At 41.4% G+C, this 24,058-nt stretch overlaps 1 protein-coding gene across 1 annotated transcript; it reads right to left on the bottom strand.

Moving 5' to 3' along the window:
* Positions 1-2,550: 2,550 nt before the first annotated feature.
* On the bottom strand, positions 2,551-23,673 carry DERL1 (derlin 1). Its single transcript, XM_074943894.1, has 8 exons — positions 23,304-23,673; positions 21,544-21,655; positions 16,872-16,936; positions 14,726-14,752; positions 13,345-13,440; positions 10,809-10,861; positions 9,238-9,348; positions 2,551-7,301 (listed from the first exon to the last, which is right to left on the bottom strand). Exons 1-8 carry the CDS (start codon positions 23,454-23,456, stop codon positions 7,163-7,165), a joined length of 756 nt encoding a protein of 251 aa, XP_074799995.1. The 5' UTR covers positions 23,457-23,673; the 3' UTR covers positions 2,551-7,162.
* Between the last annotated feature and the right edge of the window lie 385 nt (positions 23,674-24,058).

Genomic DNA, 24,058 nt, shown 5'->3' with positions numbered 1-24,058 from the left:
AAAAGGTGTCCTAAGCCAGAGAAGGGCAGCTTTAAAATCTGGTCAGGGCTTCACAGACAGAACCCAGCTAGGAAGGGTTGCCTTGCAGAGGTGCTGAAGCAGTGCATCACGGTTAGGCCAGCCCCATCCCTTCCCAGGCCAGCTGCACCCACACTGAGGCTGAGCCAACTTCTGGCAGAACAAGGTTTGCAGGTGGCCTGTGACCCAGCTCCAGGGGGAGTTGCTGCCACCTGGGAAACACAACATGGGATACTCTGGCAGAAACCAAAGCCAGCACAACCTAGGGTGCAAATCAGTCCCAAGAAACAGACATGGGGAGCAGCAGCAGTGTTTAGATTTGATTTTAGCTAGGACTGCACTTCGAAGTAAACTAGGATTATATCCGAGATTCAGCTTTGACTGCGTTGTAAGGTCAATAGCTCTTTTTACCTGATTTCAGCAGAAACTATTGGACACTACACAGCGTCAGCTGCTCTTGCACAATTCCTGCCAGGTGGGTCTCCAGGCTCCCATGAGAATGGCTGCTCCTGCAAGCTTCCCCCCACAGTTAAACCACGGTTTTTCATGTTAGCACAACCAGGGCTGAAGGGACTGTTATGCTAACAGCTGCTAGAGGATTTGGAAAGGTTCAGGTTCCTTAATACCATATACTATCTTTGCTCTATACACTTCATTCCCATCAGAAAGAAAATTCTAATTGTATCTAACTACATTTTGAGGAATAGGGAAGTTGGGACTAGAAGTCAACATTTAAGAAAGGTTAACAGGGGCATACAAGCTTCTGAGAAGAAAGAAAAGGCTGAAACATGTCATTTGTTTGTTAGCTAATTCAAATCTATGTCACGGCCTGAAATGAATGAGGAGGCCAACACAGAAATAATGCTGATTCCATTTTCTTTTCACAACTGCTGAAGTCAACAACAGCAATAAGTGCAGATGCTGCAGATAGAGTGAACGAAATCACTGCTTTGAAAAGCAGAGAATAGTGTGGTACAGTTACCAACTTCAGGCCTGATGCAGAAGGGGGCATCTGCCATCTTATTCCAATTAAAATACAAACACAGAGTGGACCCCGCCCTTCCTCTTTTGGAATTAAGATGGAGAAGAGGACTGGCATTTCTTATATTTAGGTACAGAAAGTAAATATAGCTATCTCTAAGGCATTTGTGTCCTAGTGAAATATGCATCTTTAAAATCAGTCTGTGATCTATCAAAGAACAAAACCATCAGCAATACTCTGTCTCTTCTCAAAACCCAGTCAAAGCAACTCATGAAATGTAGTTCTTTGTATTCTTTGAAAATACAGATCCGCTCCTGGTGGTTGGACAAGATTGCTTGTCCCACTGATACTTTATTAGACTTGGTTGCCTCTTCTAGCCTCCAATAGTGTGTGCTCACTGGCCATTGCCTGATCAGGAAGTGGAGAGTATAACCCAGCTTATTTCTTATGACAGAATTTGGAACCCATGAATCACAGCCTTCACTTCACTACCCACGTTCTCCTTCCTGGATGGTGCATCCAAAAGCATGATAAGGTCCCAGATCCACAATCCTTTCCACCTATTCTAGGCCATGCAGAGTTTAAACATGTCTTGGAATGACAGACTGCAGAAGCCTCACGCTGACTGACTCCAGTGCCCTTTTACATTCTGTAATTCACATGCACTAGGTAAGAGTGTAGGGACTTTGGTGGAGCAGGGACTTTGACTTGGTTTTGTTTGGGGAGAGGCATAGCAGGAGGAGTGATGGGAAACCCAGCACACATTTTTCCACGGTGGTAAATGAAACATTTTGTATTGGTCATCTGATGAAAAAATGGCAGAGAGTTTTCACAAGCACAAAGTTTGGATAATGAAAACTGTCAATAGCTGTTTTCAGTCATGGCAGTGGACACACTAGAGACAGTGGATATGGTTTCAGTTAAAGACAGCTATCCTATCACTGTAAACCTTTCTAGTTTGAAATTGATGGGCTTTTATATTTTGAATGGGGACTTTAAAAAAGTTACTTTCTTTTTTAAGCTAATTTTTAAATGGTTTTTAACTTCATAACCATACAAGTAAGTTACTTGAAATTGAAGGGAAACAATATTGCTCTAACACAAGGGCAAATCACCCACAGCTTTAGTCAATTGAAACTGTGGGTCCTCCGCATCTCTGAAAAGTCAGACCCTAAATGTCCAGAAGTTAGTTGCCCAAAGTTAGAGCCTTGCAGTGAGGTTCCCTTGTTACCACTTTGGCAAACCATACAAAAATCTTATTAATGAAGAGATGTTGAATAATCAAACTACTGTGAGTATCCTGCCTTTTGTGGCTGTCTACACTACTTTGACTTTACAATTGTGGGTTTTCCCCCTCCCCCCCCCCCCAAACCTTGTTTAGAGGTGTTCATTCTGCAAAAAAATATAGGGATCAGCCACTATTATATGTTTAGTAAAACTTCCCAAACTATTGAAAAAATCCTCTTAGTCAGTCTATAGGAACAGCTGCCAACACGAGTTTATTGTTTTTCAACACAGGAAAAGCAGCAAGTTTTCATCTTTTAGACATTAGTACTTCTGCTTCATATGCACACAGTTAGCTTAATTAAAAAAAAAAAAGCTGTCGTTTTGAATTGCAAGTTTGTTATAATTCCATCTAGACTTGGCAGAATTCAATTTTTTTTTTTTTTTTTGGTAATTTCAGTGGATAATAGCTGTTAAATAAAAATGGGGGATGATTAATTTAAATTTCCACAGTTGCACAAAATTCTGGGGTTTTAAGCATTACTTTCACAGCTCTGGGAAATCATGGGGGGGTTTCAGAAAATTATTTCGTGACAGTAACATTCAGTTTCAAAAAGTTAAAGCTTTATAACCGTTAAACACAAATTGGCAATATCACAGGTCACAATACACATCTGTGTCCTTAAATGAAACAAAAAAGTTCTCAAGCAGCATTTTTCTTACTTTGTCTCTGTAAATTTCAATTATTATGGAAATAATTTTTCATGGGGACAGGGGGTACAGTGAAGGTAAAACTGACATTTACCTATTAAAAACCTAATCCTTCCAAGCCTACTTACATCTAGGACAACAAGAAAAGGTTGATCGTACATAATATCAGATAAACAAAGAGCTATTTATTCCCTGTCAGGACAGTGAGTAAAGGACCACAACTGAGATTAGGGCTCTACTATACTGTGCACTGTATAAACACATAGAAAGGGACAGTCCCTGCCCTACACTATGATTACACAAGACTAAGAGTTGGAGAAAAACTGTATTATCTCCATTTTACAGATGGGGCATGGAGGTACAGTGAGATTAAGTTACTTGCTGAAGGTCACGCAGGAAGTCTGTCGTAGAAGCTGGAAATTAATACAGATCGCTGAGACCCCTTAGGCCAATCTCCTTCATTTTCTTCTCCCCTAATCCCATAACAAAAAGTAAATTCTCAATGGCATCACCATGTAGCAAGCTTCCTGTTAGCCTGTAATGCAGAGAGCGAGCTCATCTGGAAGGTAAAAATATCACCATGAGAGCTACAAATTTGCATGACTATAATGATTAGGTAGTAGCAATATGAAGCATGACCAGTCCAGTTTCTCAGTAAATCATTCACAATGAGAATACCATTTATAGATTATACTGCAAGCAAAGACATAGGCAAGGATTATTACTGAAGAGCCCTGGAGGATGAGGAGCTTGACTCAAAAGAAGAAAAAGTGACAGAGTAGTGGAAGATTAATATAGTCTAACTAGCAGCATTATGAACAGATGGGTGGGAGGAGAAAGAACATGAGGGCCACAGAGAAGGGTGTCATTGGACCTGCTCAAAAAATGGGATTAAGTTTTTCCCAAAACTTCCATCCTGTTTGTCAAGGTTTTCCTAATCATCTCTAATAGATCAGGAACTATCTTATTTAGCAATAGGAAATGAGGGCAAAGGACAGATAGTAAAAAATGATATAAAGCAAAATAAATCTGGAATAAATGACAGCTTGGATGTTGAGGGGGAGAAGGCAGAGTGGCCCACCAAATAGGGCACAAGAATGGCTCTTCCCCTGACCCGTGCTTCTGTTTCCCCGCTTGCCTGTTTTATAGTAGGAGACTGTGCGCTCGTTGAGCCAGAGACAATGTGTTTGCACAGCATCTTGCACAACATGACTGTGATCTCAACTGAGGCCTTGGTGCTAATTCAATAAATAAGGAACAAGAGGAGTCAGATGGACAATGAGGTTATGAATGTGGCTGACAGACTAGTCACTCATCGGCGAGAGGGTGGCAGTTGGGGCACAGTTTTAGACAATGAATTTGGACACCCAAATGAGGACATGGAAGAGAGAGACACTTACCTGGAGAGATGATGCAAGGACATGAAGTAGGCTTGGGAGTTATCAATGTAAGGGTCAGAGCTAAATCTACAGGCTTCACTAAAGTCACCCAAGGAGAAGGCTTGAGTGATCAGAGGGGCTTCCAGGGTATGTTCTCGGGAAAATTCCAGGAGGAGGAAGGACACTGAGAAGGGTAAAAAGAGAACCATGAAATGACAAGCACAAGGAGGAGAGAGGGATGCAGCAGACTGTCAAAGACAGGGGGGACAGGCACGATAGAAAACTATAACAGAGAGGCAGAATGAAGACAAAGAAGAGGACATTAGGCAGCTGGTGACTTTGGTAAGAGTAGTTTCAGTGAAGAGGACGAGATCCAGAAAGTGGATCATTCTCATAAGGATTTTGATGAAGGAGGAGAGATGGCATGAAACAGGGTGGTTGTTAGAGGCTCTTGAGAGTTCTATCAAAAGCCTGTGGAAAGTTTAAGCGTGATTTAGCAAAAACAGACAACTTCAGAGATTAAAACTTTAATTTAAACTTTGCCTACAAAAAAAGTTACAAAAAGGGAAATTCTCTGTACAGAAGAATGAGTGCCTCCTTATAACAAGAGAATCTGCCTTGTCAGTGTAGATTCGAGTACACACAGGTACAGCTGTAGGTCAAATGGGAAATGCAGAATATTCAAAGTGAATTTAAGATTAGTTCAGGGTTTCAAATTTGCAAGATTAGTCATCTCAGTCTTTGAAAAGTGTTTAAATCAAGAATCTCATGTCAAAAGCTTCTCCTTTCCTTGAAACACATTTGACTTGTAAAGCCATAGAAGGCATTGCTCATGCAGGGTGCACTCGAAAGTGAAATTCACCTCTTTGCAGAGAGACAACCCCAACACTTAAGCCCTTGTGCTATCCCTCAGCATAGAGATGAATTTCACCTGGAATACATGTAAATCATAACTTATATGACAATCACTTAAACTGTCACTTTGCTTAACAGTTAGATCCTGCTTCTAAAATGAAGACAACTGCTTTGAAGACAGTGACATACACAATTAATTGGAGACCAGCTGCAACATGACGACCGTATGCATGATGGCTCCTGGACTACCACAAGTCAGCATTACTAATGGTAATAGGTACAGTAGCATTTACACCAGTGGAGTCTTTCCACTTACCATTATTAAAACATAAATAAGGCAAGGCAAGAGCATCTTTAAAACTCGATTACTGAAACTAGAAGGGCTAAGTGAGTTCCGAACCTCTATATACCTGCACAGCTATGAACACGTAACATGATCACCGGTTCCCTGCATTCATCCATGAGCCAGAAAGACCACCACCACAACTATGGTGTGTTAAAGAAAATGCATCCTTTTGAAGCCAGTCACAGATAAAAGGATTAAATCCAATTTGCTTATTTTCTCCCAGGTTCAGGGTGAGTGGCACTATTTAGAAACCTACAAGTTTGCTGCCGGAAGAAAAACAGCAGTAGCAACAATAATATTTAGGACTTTCATGGCACTTCCCATTTTCACAGCACCATATAAAACGAACTGAGCCTGTGCGGTAAGTACCAGTCCCATTTTACAGATGGGAAAATGCGGAGGCTAAGTAACTTACTCAAGGCCACATGGTGAATCAGTGGAAAGAGAAAGATTAACTTCCTGGCTCCTAGCCATGTACTCAGCTCACTAGAACCCACAGCCTCATGATTCTATTAGGAGAAGACTGTAGACGTCTCTCAATCATCTCCCTCACCCCCACTACACAATAAGAAAAAAAATGGAGATATTGCAAAAAGAGAAACTGATTAACAGCTTTATATAGTTCCTTGTTTGAGAATGAGAAAGGCCTTAGAAAATCAAATCAATTCTATTGTATCTTGTAACCTGGACTAAGTTTATTTCCAGTTCTGATTATTTAATTTCTTAAAGCTTTTAAAGAGAATGCAGTGGTTTTTATTAATACAAACATAACTCTGCGGTCAGTACCCTTTACATGAACACCCAAAATATGTGACATTTGCTACTTGTAAAGTAAGATTTGTTCTATTTAATTTTGCAACTAAAATATGAACCTGGAAGCCAGCCTTTTTCAGATTTCAGGATAGTAAATGACAGCTGTAACCTTGGTTTAAACACACCAAACCATGTACATTACACCGAGGGTTCGGAGAGATTTAGATATCCAGGAATATTGGCAATGGTCATAAGAAACTGAAAAGAAAGCTATCTGTTGTCCTTATCCTTTCCCCTCTCTTGCTGCAGTGCCTAGGGTAGCATCTCTTCATCACTGTTGCATGGTAAGAGAAAAAAAACTGCTTTTCTGAAATACAGTTTGATAACTGAAAGGAAGCTTCTAAAACTTTTAGTCTTGCTTTATGAATGCAGAGCAGTTACTGCCACATAACAAGTAAAAGTTATTGAAGACTAGAATCCCAGCATAAATATTGACGAATCAGTCTTTCAGATGTACAGATGGAGACATTACTTTGAGCCATCCTTTGGCCAAGGACTGGTTCTTAACTCTTTGCGTATCAGAGGAAGAGAAACACAGACAAAACCCATCAGCATCTTCCATCAGAGAGGAGAGAGGTGGAATGGATTCACTGTGACAGATGGACAATACAATACTAAGGTGGCTTTTTTAATGGCAGTATTGAACTTAGCACTACTTTCTGACCTGGGGTAAAATCTACATTTATTTTCAAGAGTTCTTAATTTTGTCTTGTGCCAGAAAAGTTATTTATGGGTCAACTCCAAAAGCACTAGAGAACTCAGTTCTTAAGTACACTCTGCACTAGGAAGGATTATTCCTATGTGTAGCAACTGTTTGCCAAAAGCAGCAGTTTTTCATTGGTCACCTAACCGAAAACCTTGGCCCCAGTTGTGTCTTCCACCACCCTGATGATCTTCTGCAGCCCTTCGCACACTAGCGGGTGGAACACCAAATCCTGATACCCCGCCTCTCCTGTTTGGCAGCCAGCGGTATCTGGAACACACAGTGGGGCAAAGCGGAAGAGGGGAGAAAGAGACCAAGAGCTGAATGTAGTACAGTTGTTGTTTACTGTTCAAAGCTCATTTTAGCTGCTAAAACTTATAAAAATATGGCTTTATATTTATACAGGGAACCATCTCATAATTTGCTTTACAAATATTAAGTCTCAACACCCTATGAAACAGGTATTTACAGTCCACCTAAAAAACCTCAAACTTATACGGCCTTATACCATGGCTGAGACAAGAGGTGTAGAGAAAATTCTGTTAGATACCTATATGGCCCCCTTTACCACAGTAACTGAGGACCTCCCAATCTTTCAGTAGATTTTTCCTCAACATCCTTGTGAGGTAGGGATTCCCATTTTACAGGTGGGGAACTAAGGCAGAGAGTAAGTGATTTGTCCAAGGCATATCAGGGAATAAAACCCAAGTCTCCCAAATCTCAGGCTGGCACTCTAACCACTGGACCATTCTTCCTCTCTGGCATAGCAACTCTTGAATAAATTCAAATGTCCTACAGATCTAGAGTCAAATTCAGCTCTGGAGTAAATGGCTGAATCTGGCCATTGAAATCTGAGGCACAGAAAAATGGCAAGTCCCAATTCTACAACACCATTTTTGCAAACAGATCATGAAGTTAAAGAACTTTGACGCAAGTCTCTTATCATCACCATGTCCTATTTGCAGAACATTCCTACATTGTACATGGTACAAAAACGGAATTGGTGCCTCTTTAGAAGTAGTTTGTCATGCTTCAGTTCATGTCAGAATACTGCACTGTTCCTACTGGTCTGACCCAGTATGGCTGTTCTTATGGTTCTTAAAATATTGAGAGAAATTAAATGTATATAAACTGGAACCAAAAGACAGAATTATATATAAATCAACAACACTGATGGTAGTTTCAAGACAGTTATTACTTGGAAAGAGATTTTAAGCAACATTTTGTCTTCTAATCTTTATGGAAAAATTAGGCTTACAAGGAGGGCCTGAAACAGCAAAGACAGTTGAAGTTTAAGGCTAAGCCCCCCACCATGCTGTTGAAAGTTGTACAGTGTTATGTGAATGTAATTCAATCCTGTACCTCATTTTATAATTGACAATTCAGGTTTTAAAGAGGGGTCAACTTAAAGTCATCAGCAAGAGCCTGGCAGGGCAAAAGCACACACCGCCCAGAGGCTGAGGCATTAAGACAAGGGAATCTGGAGCAGTGATCCTGGACTTTTATCTGACTAGCGTTTTCAAAGTTAAAACCATTAACAGATCGTTGAATCCCAGAACTGCAGTTATTTTACTCATATGCCTGACATACAGAACGCAGATTAGTAATACCAATTTGCAGTTTATACCCAACAGTACCAAACAGGATCTAGAACTGGTCTCTGTAATGTAGCTACTGTACGTTTACTTGCCTTTTAGCTAGAGGAATGGTGCAGAAAAATGGGTAAAACGTAATTAACAGGAAAGAGAAAAAACCCAATTAGAAAGTAAAATAAAGACAATTCTATAATCAAGATAGATAGATACTTCCTTTCTACTACTTCCGGGGAGGTCTGTTTATTGCCATGATTACACTACACACCACATTTCCTTGGCCTAGAAAAGAGCATAAGCCAATCACTGGCTGACAGTGGAAGACATTTCACATATGGACTGTTTATTCCACAATTACGTACTACCAGGTTTCTTGCACCTTCCTCTGACGCCATCCATGATTAGAGATAGATCCATCTGATATGTTAATGTCTGTGTGAGAAGGTATGGCAGTTGTCCCAATCACTGGCTGATTAGCCTAGGGAAGCAATCTTATGCCCCCAATCCCAGCAAATGTATTTAAGAGGGGATATGCAAGTCCTTTTAGTTCATTAATTGCAGTATCCCTAGAAGATTATGCCAAAGAAATGACTTGTTTAAAAAACAAAACTTACAGAAACAGGGGTGTGGTTAGGAAATTCCTTCCTCCCAAGTCCATTGGATATTTAAACATTAAGAAGAAGTATAGGTGTCCAACCAGATTTCCTATCAGCTCATTGATGATGCTGCAAAGCAAGAAGAAAGATTTCAATTTCAGAACTTGTTGATTTCATGAAACCTTTCAGCTACTTATTGTGTACCCACTACAGGTGTCACAGGCATTAAAGCCTCATCTTCCCTCTACTCCCCACCCCAATAACACATTTTCCAGCTTATTGCGGGCTACCTCTTTAGTCAACTGCATTATCACCCTCAACACTTCAGCAAGCGATTCCAACACCCTCCTTCCAGGCCTTCTCCAGCCAGCCGTGAACGATACAATCCCATTAACACTCGCACTGGGAAACAGACTTTATAGCGATCAATGGCTAGAACAGTGGTCCACACCTCCTGAAAAATTATTGCTATTTCCACTACACTGCCTGCCCTCTGCTGTACAAAACTTTTCTTAGGCCCCGATTCAGCAGCTGGCCTTGGAATATTTTATTCCATGTGTAGAAACAGCAAGTATCTAGCAAGCAGCAGTTTCCTGAAGTGACGGATGACTCAAACATGAGGTAGAACCAGAATCTTAACACAGAAAATCCTGACTCCCTATCCACTTCTCTAATTAGTAGTCCACATAACATTATTTGTATTACAGGGCCACCAAAAGATTAGGGCACCATTGTACAAGAGACTGCAAGAACATAGATAATCCCTACCCCAAAGAGCTTACAGTCTAAACTAGGGGTTCTCAAACTGGGAGTCAGGACCCCTCAGGAGGTCGCAAGGTTATTACATGGGGGGGTCGCAAGCTGTCAGCCTCCACCTCCACCCACGCTTTGCCTCCAGCATTTATAGTGGTGTTAAATATATTAAAAAAGGTGTTTTTAATTTATAACAGGGTGCGCGGGGGGGGGGGGGGTGGAATCAGAGGCTTGCTGTGTGAAAGGGGTCACCAGGACAAAAGTTTGAGAAACACTGATCTAAACAGACAAAAGAACAACAAAATAGAAGCAGACTGCAAAGTGCTCAAAGGGACGGTAGGAAAGCGTCATGTTAGTTTGGAGGGGCGGATGGTGGGAGAGAAGGGTTGTTGCTGTTTCTCTATTTTTTCCCCCTCATCATTAAATGAGCTGGGCAGGGGGAGAAACAGGCTTGGGGAAAAGGCAGTAGGAGAAGAGTTCACAGGAGGAAGGGAGCAGGACGTAACTACTCCATCAGAGGCATTATTTAAGCCTGGGCTTTTAGGAAGAGCAATAGCTGCAAATCCTGATGGCTGAAATTTTCCTTTTCAAGAATATCCATACATTGAAGGATTAGGTTCGACAAGATTTCAGCGTCACATTTATTTTCCGGTTTAGTTTAGAGTCCTCATATTACAAAAATACAATAATCATATTGCTAGTCTATCAGTTGGCTTGAAGCCCCCTTATTTTGAGGTTATTGCTTCCAAACATCCTCTTAGTGGGCAAGATATACAACTCTACGAGATCAAAGAAAATATTTATAGCTCATGTAAACAAGCATAATGAATACTCACGATCCTCCAATGATGTAGTTGAACCCCAGAATAACCCACGGTAGATAACAAGCCTAGCAAAAAAAACAAACAAAACAGAAGTCATGAATGCCAAAGGAGAGTACAAGGCTGCACAAATTCCTTTGCATCTTCATCAGTGTAATCACTGCATCTTCTAAACATAGTTACTAGACAAATTCTGGTACGTTAACAACCAACACATTTTAAAATAAGTCTAAGCATTTTAAAATGTTTTACATTTATACAAAGCTTAGGACTTTCAAGTGATTAAAAAAGTTAATCGCGTAATTAATCACACTGTTAAACAATAACAGAATACCATTTAAATATTTCGGATGTTTTCCACATTTTCAGATATATTGATTTCAATTATAGCACAGAATATAAAGTGTACAGTGCTCACTTTATATTTTTTTATTACAAATATTTGCACTTTAAAAAACAAAAGAAATAGTATTTTTCAATTCACCTCATACAAGTACTGTAGTGCAATCTCTATTACGAAAGTTGAACTTACAAATGTAGAATTAAATACAAAAAATAACTGCATACAAGAACAAAACAATGTAGAACTTTAGAGCCTACAAGTCCACTAAGTCCTATTTCTGGTTCAGCCAATCGCTCAGACAAGTTTGTTTACATTTGCAGGAGATAACGCTGCCTGCTTCTTGTTCACATAACCTGAATGCGAGAACAGCTGTTCACATAGCAGTCGTAAATATCTTGCAATGCTGGCTACATGCCAGATGCACTAAAGATTCATATGTCCCTTCATGCTTCAACCACCATTCCACAGGACATGCGGCTGTACTGATGATGGATTCTGCTCAATAGCTATCCAAAGCAGAGCGGACTGACGCATGTTCATTTTCATTATCTGAGTCAGATGCCACCAGCAGAAGGTTGATTTTCTTTTTTGGTAGTGCGGGTTCTGTAGTTTCCGCATTGGAATGTTGCTTTTTTAAGACTTCTGTAAGCATGCTCCACACCTCGTCCCTCTCAGATTTTGAAAGACACTTCAGATTCTTAAATCTTGGGTCGAGTGCTGTAGCTATCTTTAGAAAGCTCACATTGGTACCTTCTTTGCGTTTTGTCAAATCTGTAGCGAAAGTGTTCTTAAAATGAAGATGTGCTGAGTCACCATCCGAGATTGCTATAACATGAAATATATGGCAGACTGCGGGTAAAACAGAACCGGGGACATACAATTCTCCCCCAAAGGAGTTCAGTTACAAATTTAATTAACACACTATTTTTTTAAATGAGCATCATCAGCATGGAAGCATGTCCTCCAGAACGAAGGGGCTGAAGCATGAAGGGGCATACAAATGTTTAGCATATCTGGCACATAGATATCTTGCAATACTGGCTACAAAGGTCCCATTTGAATGCCTGTTCTCACTTTCTGGTGACATTGTAGATAAGGGCAGCATTATCTCCTGTAAATGTAAACAAACCTGTTTGTCTTAGCGACTGGCTAAATGAGAAGTAGGACTGAGTAGACTTGTAGGCTCTAAAGTTTTGCATTGTTTTGTTTTTGAGTGCAGTTATGTAACAACAACAATCTACATTTGCAAGTTGCACTTTCACGATAAAGAGATTGCACTATGGTACTTGTATGAGGTGAACTGAAAAATACTGTTTCTTTTGTTTATCATTTTTACATTGCAAATATTTGTAATAAAAATAAAAAGTGAGCACTGTACACTTTGTATTGTGTGTTGTAATAGAAATCAATTTAATTTGAAAATGTAGAAAAACATCCAAAATAAATTTCAATTGGTATTCTATTGTTTAACAGTGCGATTAAAACTACAGTTAATTGCAATTAATTTTTTGAGTTAATCGGGTGAGTTAACTGCGATTAATCGACAGCCCTAATAAAAGCTATCAGTGTTTAAACAAATGTCTCCTTCACACTCAGTCCTCCACTGCAGGTTTAAGTCTGAAGGGAAGTCCTAATACAAAACCTGTGGTATCCCACTTGTTCCCAGAGTAACAGATAACCATCAGGAAAAAGGAAAAAAGCTAAGATGGAACTTCACTGCAGGCTCAAACAAAAAGAATCTGGCTTGTAGAAGAGGAAATTACTCAAAACATGAACATTTTACTGAGCAGTAGTGAAAACTCTGACTGATGAAGGAAATTGTTTATTGCAGAAAGGTGGCTTTTATTCAAGTTATGGGGGCCAGAAAGTCTTTTTTATTTTGGTGTCAGTTTTTCAGACAAGTTGATTTCTATTTTGGGGGCACCTATGGCAGTTTTATACTGCAACAGCTAACACCATATGAGACACAGTGGGGACTGAACTCTGATCTTCTCCCACCAGAAGAGGGTCAGGAGCTCTAGGAAGACAGCAAAACCTCTCTCTGAAGAGAGGATCTACCATTTGTTGATAGCTTGTGGCTGACCCAGAAGTGACTGACTCCAGAAGGAATTTCATCCAGCCCCTGCCAATGGTAGCATGAAACTCTTTTAGACTTTGGGGGGGGTGGAATCCCAAGAGAGAACTGTGCCAACAACCTGTATGCTGTACCTTAAATCTTGTCCCAAACCAAAATGATACAATCATGTCTCTGTTAAGCTGGGCCCAGACATAAAGCACTGACATGATCAGGGGAATCATCAGCAACTGCAATACAAAGAAACAAAGCAAAAATTATTACATCCACCTAAAACTTCTGAGGAACACAAACAGATGTATCATGCTAACAAAGCATTTCTAAAGCTAGCCATCAGCATAGATCCTCTAACAACTACACTGCAAGCCTTTGCTGCATGCATACGCCCATGACCTAACAAGTTCATGAGGGTAGTGGTGAGCAAGTGAACCAACGAGTCATTCTGTTTTATAATGTGGGAAACTGGTCTATCTCACTAGCTTCCTGGGGCTGCAACCCCATTGGTAATATACTTCCACTTATGTGTCTGCCAAAAAATATTACAGACTTCCCATTTCTTCGAAGACTTTAAAAAAATCTGATGTACATTTGTTTCAGGGTTCATTCAGACTTTAGATGCACAATCATGATTTATCTGCCAGGATAGTACAGTGAATTGTCTCAGGGATTATCAGCAAGGTTTTATGCAAGACACTAGAAATGCAACAGTGGAGGAAGCGGGGACGGAGAGGTACAGAATATATGTGAGAAGTGGTCAAAGACAGGAAGAGAACAGCAGAAACACACAAGACTAAAAACAAACATACCTCAGAAACAACATATCTGTGACTCAAGATAAGTCATCCCCCCACCCAAAAAATCACTTTAAGACAACTGACCTGATCCAAGAATCTCTTAAGATCTATTTTAATCATTCCTGTGATATTCTCCCACTTTACATTTTTGACATGTACCCTGAGTGGTACCCTGTCATAGAAACATGCACCACTTCATATACCCTTAAATTTTGCTCTTTAGACGATCAGAGTTTTTGTAAAGTAATGTGAATTCACCTAAAACAGCATTCCTTCTGAGGAGTCTCACTACTGAACTCTAACCCAAGAACTGTTTTTTAGCTCAAAGGGTAAAGTAGTAAATGGCCATAATGTTAATCCATCAGCAGGGGAAATAAAGTCAATGGATGAAATCCTGGCTCTTTTGAGGTCAATGGCAAAACTCCCATTGACTTCAATAGGGCCAGGATTTCACCCCTTCATTCCTTAGTTGTGCGACTGAGTTCCACAATGCACCCATGCCTGCTATGCCACAATGAGTTAATTATCTCTAGTTTACAGCAAAAAGATTAACAACGTTTATTTCTCTTCTAAGATAGCCCCAGCAAGAGAAGTCAGCGATTTTCCAAAATACTGATGTGTAACGATAGATAAATAGATACTTTAGTGACATTAAAAAATACTCTGCCTAGAAATAAATGTAATATTATAAAGCTTCCTTGTAAAATTGTATCCTGCTTACCTGCATGTCCATCACCAAGCCGGTTATCTTTCATTGGACTATTAAGGAAAATACAATAAAAATAAGTGCTAGACTCAGGGTGATTTTTAAACTGATTCAGCTTTTAATTTTACTTTTAACAGTAAACTTAGTGCTCCTGAAAAGTGACAGATCGACAGCCATGGCAAATGAACTCCTCTAAGCATCCACAGAGCAGATTCGGTCCAAGTTTTCCCACATTGCCATGACAATGGGACTCAATTAGGATATGAAATAACCCCACCTAGACCTGAGAGACCACGCTCACTTTTCATGCCCATTCAATCCTCTGCTTTGTGCAGAGATTAAGCAGGTGGGAGCTGGCTGTCCTTTTTAAAAAGCACGTTTAAAAGGACCAGAACTTCGTCATACACTTGTCCTTCAGTTTGTTTAAAGTCATCAGGAAAAAATGCTGTATTCTTTATTACCTCAAGGAAACAAACAGCAAGCAGATTACCTGAAAATTTAATATCGCTAATAAGAAAACAGAAGACAAATACTGGCTCGAAATTTACTGATAAAGTCTTTCAATGCTACTATGAGGACCAGGAAACTGAAGTACCTGCTTGCTGTTTTAACAGATAATTGTGTCTTTTTTCAGTAATTGATTGTAGTATCAAAATGCAGTTGTAGTCAGAAAAGGAAACAAATATGACACGGTGGGCGTGTGGGTTTTTCTACAGACTTCTGTATCAAGTGTGCTCTATTTGTAAATGAGGAGAAATATTCCAAATACAAACTCTACCTGGGGCTCTGAAAGTCAGGCTGTGATCAGAATCTTACATGAGCACCGATCCAAGATTCTACAGTCAGAATTCAGCTAACAGCTTTGTTGGTGGTGTAGCAGAATCCAGCTCATCTTCCAGTTGCTCTGTTGGCTCTGTGGGGCTAACAGGAGTAAAGATTCTCTCTATACACTGAAGTCAGCAGATATGAAAGAAAAACAGGGAGCATATCCACTGATTAAGAAGGTGCCATATCTATATAGTAAGTTTCCTGACTATAACCACAGTTTGTGATAAAGTCACATCTTCTGTTCCTTCTCTGGGTAGAGTGCTGTCATAAGTGACCATACAGGGATAAAGGATTGCAGGAAGAGACTAATAGGAAAGGAAATTAATTCAATTTTAGGAAAACAAAGTGGGGTAGAGTGAAGAAGTAGTGCCAGGGAGGCCATTAAAATATACCAGTGCAACTTCTAAAGCAGCAGTTCACAACCAGGAGTCTGAGACCCTCTGGGGGGCCATGAGCACATTTCTGGGGGGTCCACCAAAATAAACCAGAGAGCAGGGTTGGCATTAGACTTGCTGGGGAGCAGGGCAGAAAACTGCAGCACAAGCAACATAACTTTGCGGGACCCCCTGTGGTGTGGGGCACTGGGCAATTGCCCTGCTTGCCACCCCCTAATGCCAACCCTGACTTTTAATCTATTGGATATGCAGAAAACAGTTGTTGTGGCACAGGTGGGCAGTGAAGTTTTTACAGCATGTTGGGGGAGGGGAGCTTCAGAAAGTAAAAGGTTAAGAACCTCTGTTCTAAAGGATGGCCTGAAAGGCAGGGAAGTAAGTGACCCATGGAATTGCTAACAGGACATTAAGCCTTTTGCCTCAAGATCACTGACCTGATTCAGGCCTGGGTCGATACTGAAAGCTGTTGCCACCTGGTGGTCTTTATTACATTAGCTTTGTGGTCTCTGTACAGTTCACAGTGAACAAGAGTTCACCCAAACCTCAGCACAACTGACAATCTTTTTGGCAGCTAAGGGTTGGATAGACATGGGCCCTAAATTTGCTTCCAAGCCTAGTGGAGGTCCATAAACGGTCAGCAGAGAGACATGCTATCAGTGAACTCTGGAAAAGCCTGTACTGCTTTGATGTTCTTGTGTGTAAACAAAACCAGTCTCCAAAGTTGTCAGACAAACTGGAACTCTGAATTAGCACAATTATAGTGTTTTCCCTCAAAAATAATCCCACTGGCTTGCCCTGAAGGGTAGAAGCCATCTTTAAACGTCTATGGAAATTATATTTAAGTGCTTTTAGCTGATAAAAACTGGGTAATGAAACGGCCTTATCTCAGGCATAAACACAAGACGCAAAATGTGCCAAGAACTTGATGAACAGAAGGATACAACGATGCAAATCCAGTTAAACAGAAGCATGAACATATAATCCGCTGGCCTTCCATCAAAAGCACCTATAAACAAATAAAGCAGTTAGCAGAACAGTTGTCAAGATTTCAGATCACACTATATCCCAAGAACTACCTCAGTTCTTGGTCAGTGGAAACACCACATGGTGCCAAATGCAACCCTCTTGTGTTTGAGTGTACTAGAATTGCAACATTTGAGAAAGTGGTACTTTCAACATGTGATCAAGTTCTTTTAAATGATCATTTTTGTGAGCAAATCCCCAAATACTCCAAATTATTTTTAAAAATCCATCATTATTCCTTTTTGATTTATTTGTACACAAATTGTAAGTTTACACTCTGCCTTTCTAAAAAAGTAAAGCATTCCTCCTCCCTCCCTAAGCTGAAAGCAGACTGAGCTGGTACAGCAAGAAGGTGCTATCTTGCCTTGATGCTTCAAAGAACAGGCGGACTGGATAATGAGGGTAGATTGCATCAGTTACAGAATTGTGTCAGGGTTTGTTTGTTTTTGTTGTTGTTTTTTTTTGACACCACAGACGGTAAAGAAGCCAGTTATTTTTCACTGCAAGTGAGCTTTCCTGTTCCATTCCCCGACATACAAGCTTCTTTCTGGGAGCATCGGTAGGAAGGGACACAAACAGAGATGGGAATAGAGGTTGGGGCATATGTGGATATAACAGAACACAGTATATCAAAAGGACATAAACATGGCAAGCAAACATGCAAGTTTTCTGCTCCATCTTCTTTTGGCTTTCTTGCTTTCAAGAAGCTTAAACTAGGGTTACCATACGTCTGTATTTTCCCAGACATGTCTGGCTTTTTGGTTCTTAAATAGCTGTCTGGGAGGAATTTTTAAATATCTAAAAACGTCCACGATTTTGCCATTATTATTTTTCCCCAAAGAAGAGTTGATCATTCAAGAAAGAGAGTGAATGCTGGAGAGTGCCCGCTTTTTCCCCCTAGCTCCCAGTGCCTGCAGTGCAAAATAGCGGTTTCATGTGGCTGGGAGGGATGGGGGAGGAGGGGGAACGCAGCGCGCTCAGGGGAGGAGGCGGGGCCGAGGCGGCGATTTGGGGAAGAGGTCCAATGGGGCAGGGAGGGGATGGAGTTGGGGCGGGGCCGGGGGCAAGAGCAAATAAACCCCCCCGTGGAGTGTCCTCTTTTTCTGAATGTTCAAATATGGTAACCCTACTTAAACATCAAATTCTGGCAGTTATCCAAACCATAGGCCTTTTGTGGTTTAATTTACTTAAAAACAAAAACAAAATTTAAAGAAACCATAAAACAAAGTGTCCTATAATATAAACTCAAACAATCTACAAGTTGAAAGACTGAAGACGCTCAGTATATTGCATAAATGATGTGCACATCCAGACAATTTCTAAAAAAGCCAATACCATTCAGTGAGATTTGTACTTAACCACTAAGTGGAATTTTGACTCTACAAATCTTAACAGGTGTTTAACCCAGTCTTTCATAACAAATCAATTACTGGCAGGGAGAGGTTAATTAGGAAGAGCACATGAACAGCAGCCTATGTACAAACATTAAGGTATGGTTCTAATCGGACATATAAAAACTGGTAACTTCTTATTCAACAATCCTCCCTGTGTCAATTTAATCACTAAAGTGAGAAGATAAGGAGTTTGGTATTTAGCTCTGCAAAGCCAACATCGGTGAATGAGAGCGAGCTGGAGTCTATTTCTTTTTGTGAATTGGAGTTGTGGATCAAGTTCCACTTTCTAACACGTCCAAAACCTCTGAGAAGAGTGAGACTCCGCATGTGTCACACAGTATAATTTGACCAGCAGACCCTTTGCTATTAGTGATGAACAAAAGAGAAATCATCCTGATCTTTAGATCCCAGGCTGAGTTTGCAGATCTGGCAGTCAAAAAGCAAGACTGCTAGGCTCATCTTTACAAGTTAAAAAACTAGCCTTTTTTAGATTCCAATCCTGCACTGGGATATGCTAGCATGGGCCCTGGCATTTGTAAAAGTCCCACTGACTTTTATGAAACTTTGCCTAGATCCACATCATCAGATCCCAGGATAGGCTCAAAACATAGGTGAGGATCTCACTGAGACACAGACACACACAGACCACCACAATGATTAACGAATCAAGTGTTCTACTTTTTTTGTTTTTTAGAAACTTCAGTATTCATGCACAGCCCATGAAAAGTGAAGTAGAAAGGATGGAGTTCTGTTTATAAACATTTGAATTCCATAGCACCTAGAAACTTCCTACAACTATGTTAAGTTTCCACAATAAAAAAAGTATATAGCTGTTGTTAAAAAGAGTAGCTATTAACATCTGAGGCAGTTCAACCTACTTAAAATGGGACACCACCACGTTTAAAGCTAATCATCTTTTAAAAGTTAGTTGAAAGTTTCACGCCCTTTCCCTGAGCCTTTTTCTTATATCTTATTATATATGTTTTTCTCCCTACTGTTGCTGTAGAGAGATCCATGCAAACAAAAGGGGACAGTGACTGATGATGCCAGGGAAACTGATCATGACAAAATGAACAGACTGAAAAAAAAAACCCAGAATGATATTTTTTTCCTCTAGCCTTTTTCACTTGTACTAATCTTGGGGTTTACTTGTAAGAATAAGACACCAAAAATAAATAAATAAAATAAATAAATACATACATTGTCACTTTAAATGCCCGAGAAAAAATGAGCTGTAGATTTCCTGATTTCTGTACCAGACAAAGTGACATAAGTACCACTAAGGTCTGAAAGAACAATCTAATTATAGCCCCTTATTTTAGTTCCTTTTTCATTCTTGGTAGAAGTGACGACAGTCACTCTGACAGAAAAACCGTGCCACCAGAATCTTGGTTTCCACAGGAATTTAGGGAAGTAGTAGTTGTTAACCAGTAACGCAGGGATACAATCTACTTTCCTGTCTCTTCTAGAGTTTTGCACAGTTTATAAAAAAAAATTAGCATGAACTTTGAAATTCATCTTTAACATCAGTGACTGCCCAAAGCCATGCACAGCCTTTCAGATGTAGGCTATAAATTCTTAACAAAGAGACGGCTAAGGATGACTTGCTTAGTCTACAAGTACCTACGTGGGGAACAAATATTTAATAGGCTCTTCAGTCAAGCAGAAGAAAGTATAAACACAATCCAATGACTGGAAGTTGAAACTAGCCAGAGTCGGACTGGAAATAAGGCATAGATTTTTAACAATGAGAGTAATTAACCACTGGAACAATTTACTAAGTGTTTTGTTGAATTCTCTATCACTGATGATTTTGAAATCAAGGTCGGCTGTTTTTCTAAGAGAGATGCTCTAGAAACTATTCTGGGGAAATTCAATGGCCTGAGTTACAAAGGTCAGACTATATAATCACAGGCGTCCCTTCTGGCCTTGGAATCTATGAATTCATAAGCTAACCCCAAGGGCCATTTACTTCCCTCAATCCTACTGATAATGAGAGCTGTGCTCATAGAGTGATAGCAGCACGGGTTTACATTATAAACAACCTGCAAATGTTTCACTGAAAGTTCCAATAGTACCCAAAAAAGTTTTTAAAAGGGGGTAGAAGACTTGGTGGAAGGGTACTGAACCAGTCAATTTTTTTGTACTCCTACAAAAATCACTAAGTTACATTTCTGGAACATGCATATTGCATCTTATCATGGTAGTACTAATCTGTCTTCCTACAAGTGGGATGTAACTTATTAATAAAAATGTACAATTTCATTTGACATTCAGTAGGATAAGTGCAACATAAGATATCTAGATTTCCCATTGAGACCTCATTGTTCATGGATGAGCTACAAGAGCACATACAACTAAGAACTGCAATATGTTTATTTTATACAATGTTATCATAGATATCGTCATTTTGAATATTTTGCTTTTGGGAGTTTGTTTGGGTTTTTTTGAAACAAATACACAAACATTTCTTTCTGTGATTTATTTAGTTCAGCCTGGTACCAAGCCAAGCATTTTACTTTTTTACCCTTTAAGATGTAATATAAATGAGGTACTTACATACAACCACTTGGCAAAGAAGAGGTTTACCATACACACCTTCTGCATACCAATGCTACTACTTTGCTCTTCTAGAGCATCTATAAATCTGATCATTTCCAATTACTTTATAAACATTAAGACTCCACTCTTTAAACACCACTCTTTACAAATGGGCAAACTGAAACAAAGAGGTTAAGTGACTTGCCCAACATGGACTATCTCCCTCAGTGGTTTGGACTATGTCTTCTGGTTCCTTTATTTTAAGTGACCCTATAACAATGCAAAAGAGCGGTAGAGTCCCCTCCTACTGCCCCAAATCCAAAAACTAAAAGTCCCAATCCTTAGTCATAGGAGTGGTCCCACAGAATGGCTGCAGGACTAGGTCTTAAGTGACTAGAGACCCAAAAGTCACTTCTAGACAACAGAGGGAAGTGTAGTGAATTGATTTTTCAAAAATTCCATTTTCTATTGATTAAGTGAACATAAAGGCATGCACATTGCTATCTTTCTCCTTAAGAGCTTTGCCTGAGTCAGAGTCACTGATCATTCCCACAAGCTATTCTGAATGGAATTGTATATATGTAAAGATATTCAATCTCTTTGCTAAACTCATGTTAAATCCTACTGCATGCACCTACTGCAATTATTAACATACCTGTTTCTAGTCGTGATGAATACTGATACAAAAAATATAAGTTCACCAAATAGAGAAATCCAGTTCCTGGGCCCACTGGGAAGTAGAATGTTGCAGTTAATGGCCTCCATATCTGTCCAGACCAAAAAAGTGAGTGCAGTTACATAAATTAAAGATGAATGAATAATCATGATGTTCCATTTTTAGATTAAGGAACAAATTTAAGATTCCTGCATATCAAATTTTTTATTCAGTGTTATCACTTCAAAAGCCCTTGTAGATTATGTTTTACTTGCTATGATCAATTAAGCTATTAGGGTTTTATGAGTAGTTTCCAGATACAGCATAGTTGGCTTCAAAAGGGACCCAGAGAACAAGACAGATCCTCACAACTGTTCTACGCATTTTAAAGGCATCCAAACAGAATCCTTTCTACTTAGTCCAGGGATCGGCAACCTTTGGCACGCGGCCCATCAGGGAAATCCACTGGTGGGCCGGGACGGTTTGTTTACCTGCCGCATCCACAGGTTTGGCTGATTGCAGCTCCCACTGGCCACGGTTCGCCATTCCAGGCCAATGTGGGCTGTGGGAAGCGGCGCGGGCCGAGGGATGTACTGGCCACCGCTTCTCGCAGCACCCATTGGCCTGGAAGGGCGAACTGTGGCCAGTGAGAGCTGCAATCAGCCGAACCTGTGGATGTGACAAGTAAACAAACCATCCTGGCCCGCCAGTGTATTTCCCTGACAGGCCGTGTGCCAAAGGTTGCCGATCCCCGACTTAGTCCAATGGAAGGCAACACTGAGCAAGAAACTCATACGATAACCTTCTGAGTGTAATTTCCTTCAGATAATATCGCACACTATTTTTAGCATTTATGCAACCTGCTTTATGAAAATCCCTGTTTATCGACGACATCATAAACAGTCTTTAACTAGGCTGCAAACAGTAGTCGGCACAGACATAATCTTGCCGCTTCTTAGTTGACGTGAGACACTCCAATCTGCAACATTTCAGAATGATGTGTTCAGATCCCAGATTCCCTAAATCAGCAGGGACTATTAGCATTAGAGATACAGGACTCTAATTTCGCAGTAACCACTTTGGGGCTGATACTTGGAACAAGGACAAGCTACAGAGGGAATTGTGTTCAGCCCTTCTCGGTTAGGCACACCATTAGCACAATGATATAGGATCCACATCCTTTAAGGCTCCTTCTCCTCCTTTCCCGTTTTTGGGGGGAAAAGGGAGAGGACACTTCTTATCATATACACACAGAATGAGCACTGAAGCAATTGTCTCCTAATACAAGAGATCGTTCAGTGTGGGACCTAAGCAGCCAGAACACTGATCCCAACAAGCACCTCCTTGACCTGGGCCCCCTCATCTATAAGCAGCCCACTAGTGGGGCCAACCCAAGTGCCAGCTCCCACTGCTTGGAGTGCCCACACCTTTACTACAGAAATGAGCTCCCCTGAGCAGATAGCCTGGGTAAGCAGGACAGGACACCTGGACCTAGTGCACTCTAGGTCTAATGGAGACTTCGAGAGCAGGGCTGGGATTCAAACCAACGTCTGCCGCTCCTCGCCCACACGGACCCTTCAAGCGTGAAAAGATTACACATCCCAGCAGCCACAGCCCCACCCTCCTGCACCTCCCAACATGCAACGCGTTCCCCAGAGTGGCCCGCCTACAATTCCCGGCAAGCGGAGCGCAGCCCCGTGCCGAGCTACCTTAGAGCTCTGGAGGCGCTCTGCATGCCGGGACTTGGAGTCCACCCCTACCTGGAAGCGGTATATGAAGGCATCGGGCCATAGGAAGAGATAGGCGGGGCTGATGAGGCCTAGCTTGCCGATAAGCGGCACCGCGATGGAGCTGGCGAACCAGTAGCGGGTGATGAAAGGGATGCTCCGGAACCAGTCCCCCAGGTCCGACATCTCTCCGAGCTCAGCCGCCGCCGGGACCTCGCTACACACCGGCCACCGGGCTACCGCGAGGTCGGGGATCCAGCTCGCGCCGAGGCCGGCCTCCAACTCCGAGGAAGCTGCCGCAGCTGCCGGGCGTGTGGCGCAGGCGCCGCCGAATCGACTCGTAGCCAGACGTGTCGCCTGCGAATCCGGCCCCTACCAGCTACTTCCGGTTCCGCTTCCCACCCGTCGCCGACGCAGCTCCCACGGCATTGAAAGCGCCGGAAGTCCCGCCTCGTATGTGCGCTACTTATGTGCCTCGTTCCGGCGGCGCGCTGCAGGATCACGTGACATCCCGCCCCGTCATTCATCCCTCCTCCAGACCGCCCCGCCTCCCCCCCCCCCGGCAGTGCCCAGGGCAGTTCGTTCCCGATGCGCTGCTCAGTGGGTGTAGTTCCCCTGACCCCAGTGGGGCAAGCGCTTTCTGGCCGGTCGAGAAGCCTGTGGGCTCGATCAGAGCGGCATCTTCTCTGTGGGGGCCATGTGGAGGGGTTTGGACAGTCACAATAGTGGGAACAAGACAGTACCAGGTTTACCATGGAGCCCCAACGGGGGCCCGGCCCGCTCTCAGG

Source organism: Natator depressus, chromosome 2 (assembly GCF_965152275.1).
Source record: "Natator depressus isolate rNatDep1 chromosome 2, rNatDep2.hap1, whole genome shotgun sequence".
Taxonomy (NCBI): Eukaryota; Metazoa; Chordata; order Testudines; family Cheloniidae; genus Natator; species Natator depressus.
Note: the sequence above shows the minus strand (reverse complement) of the source record. Positions and strands in the feature narration are given on the sequence as shown.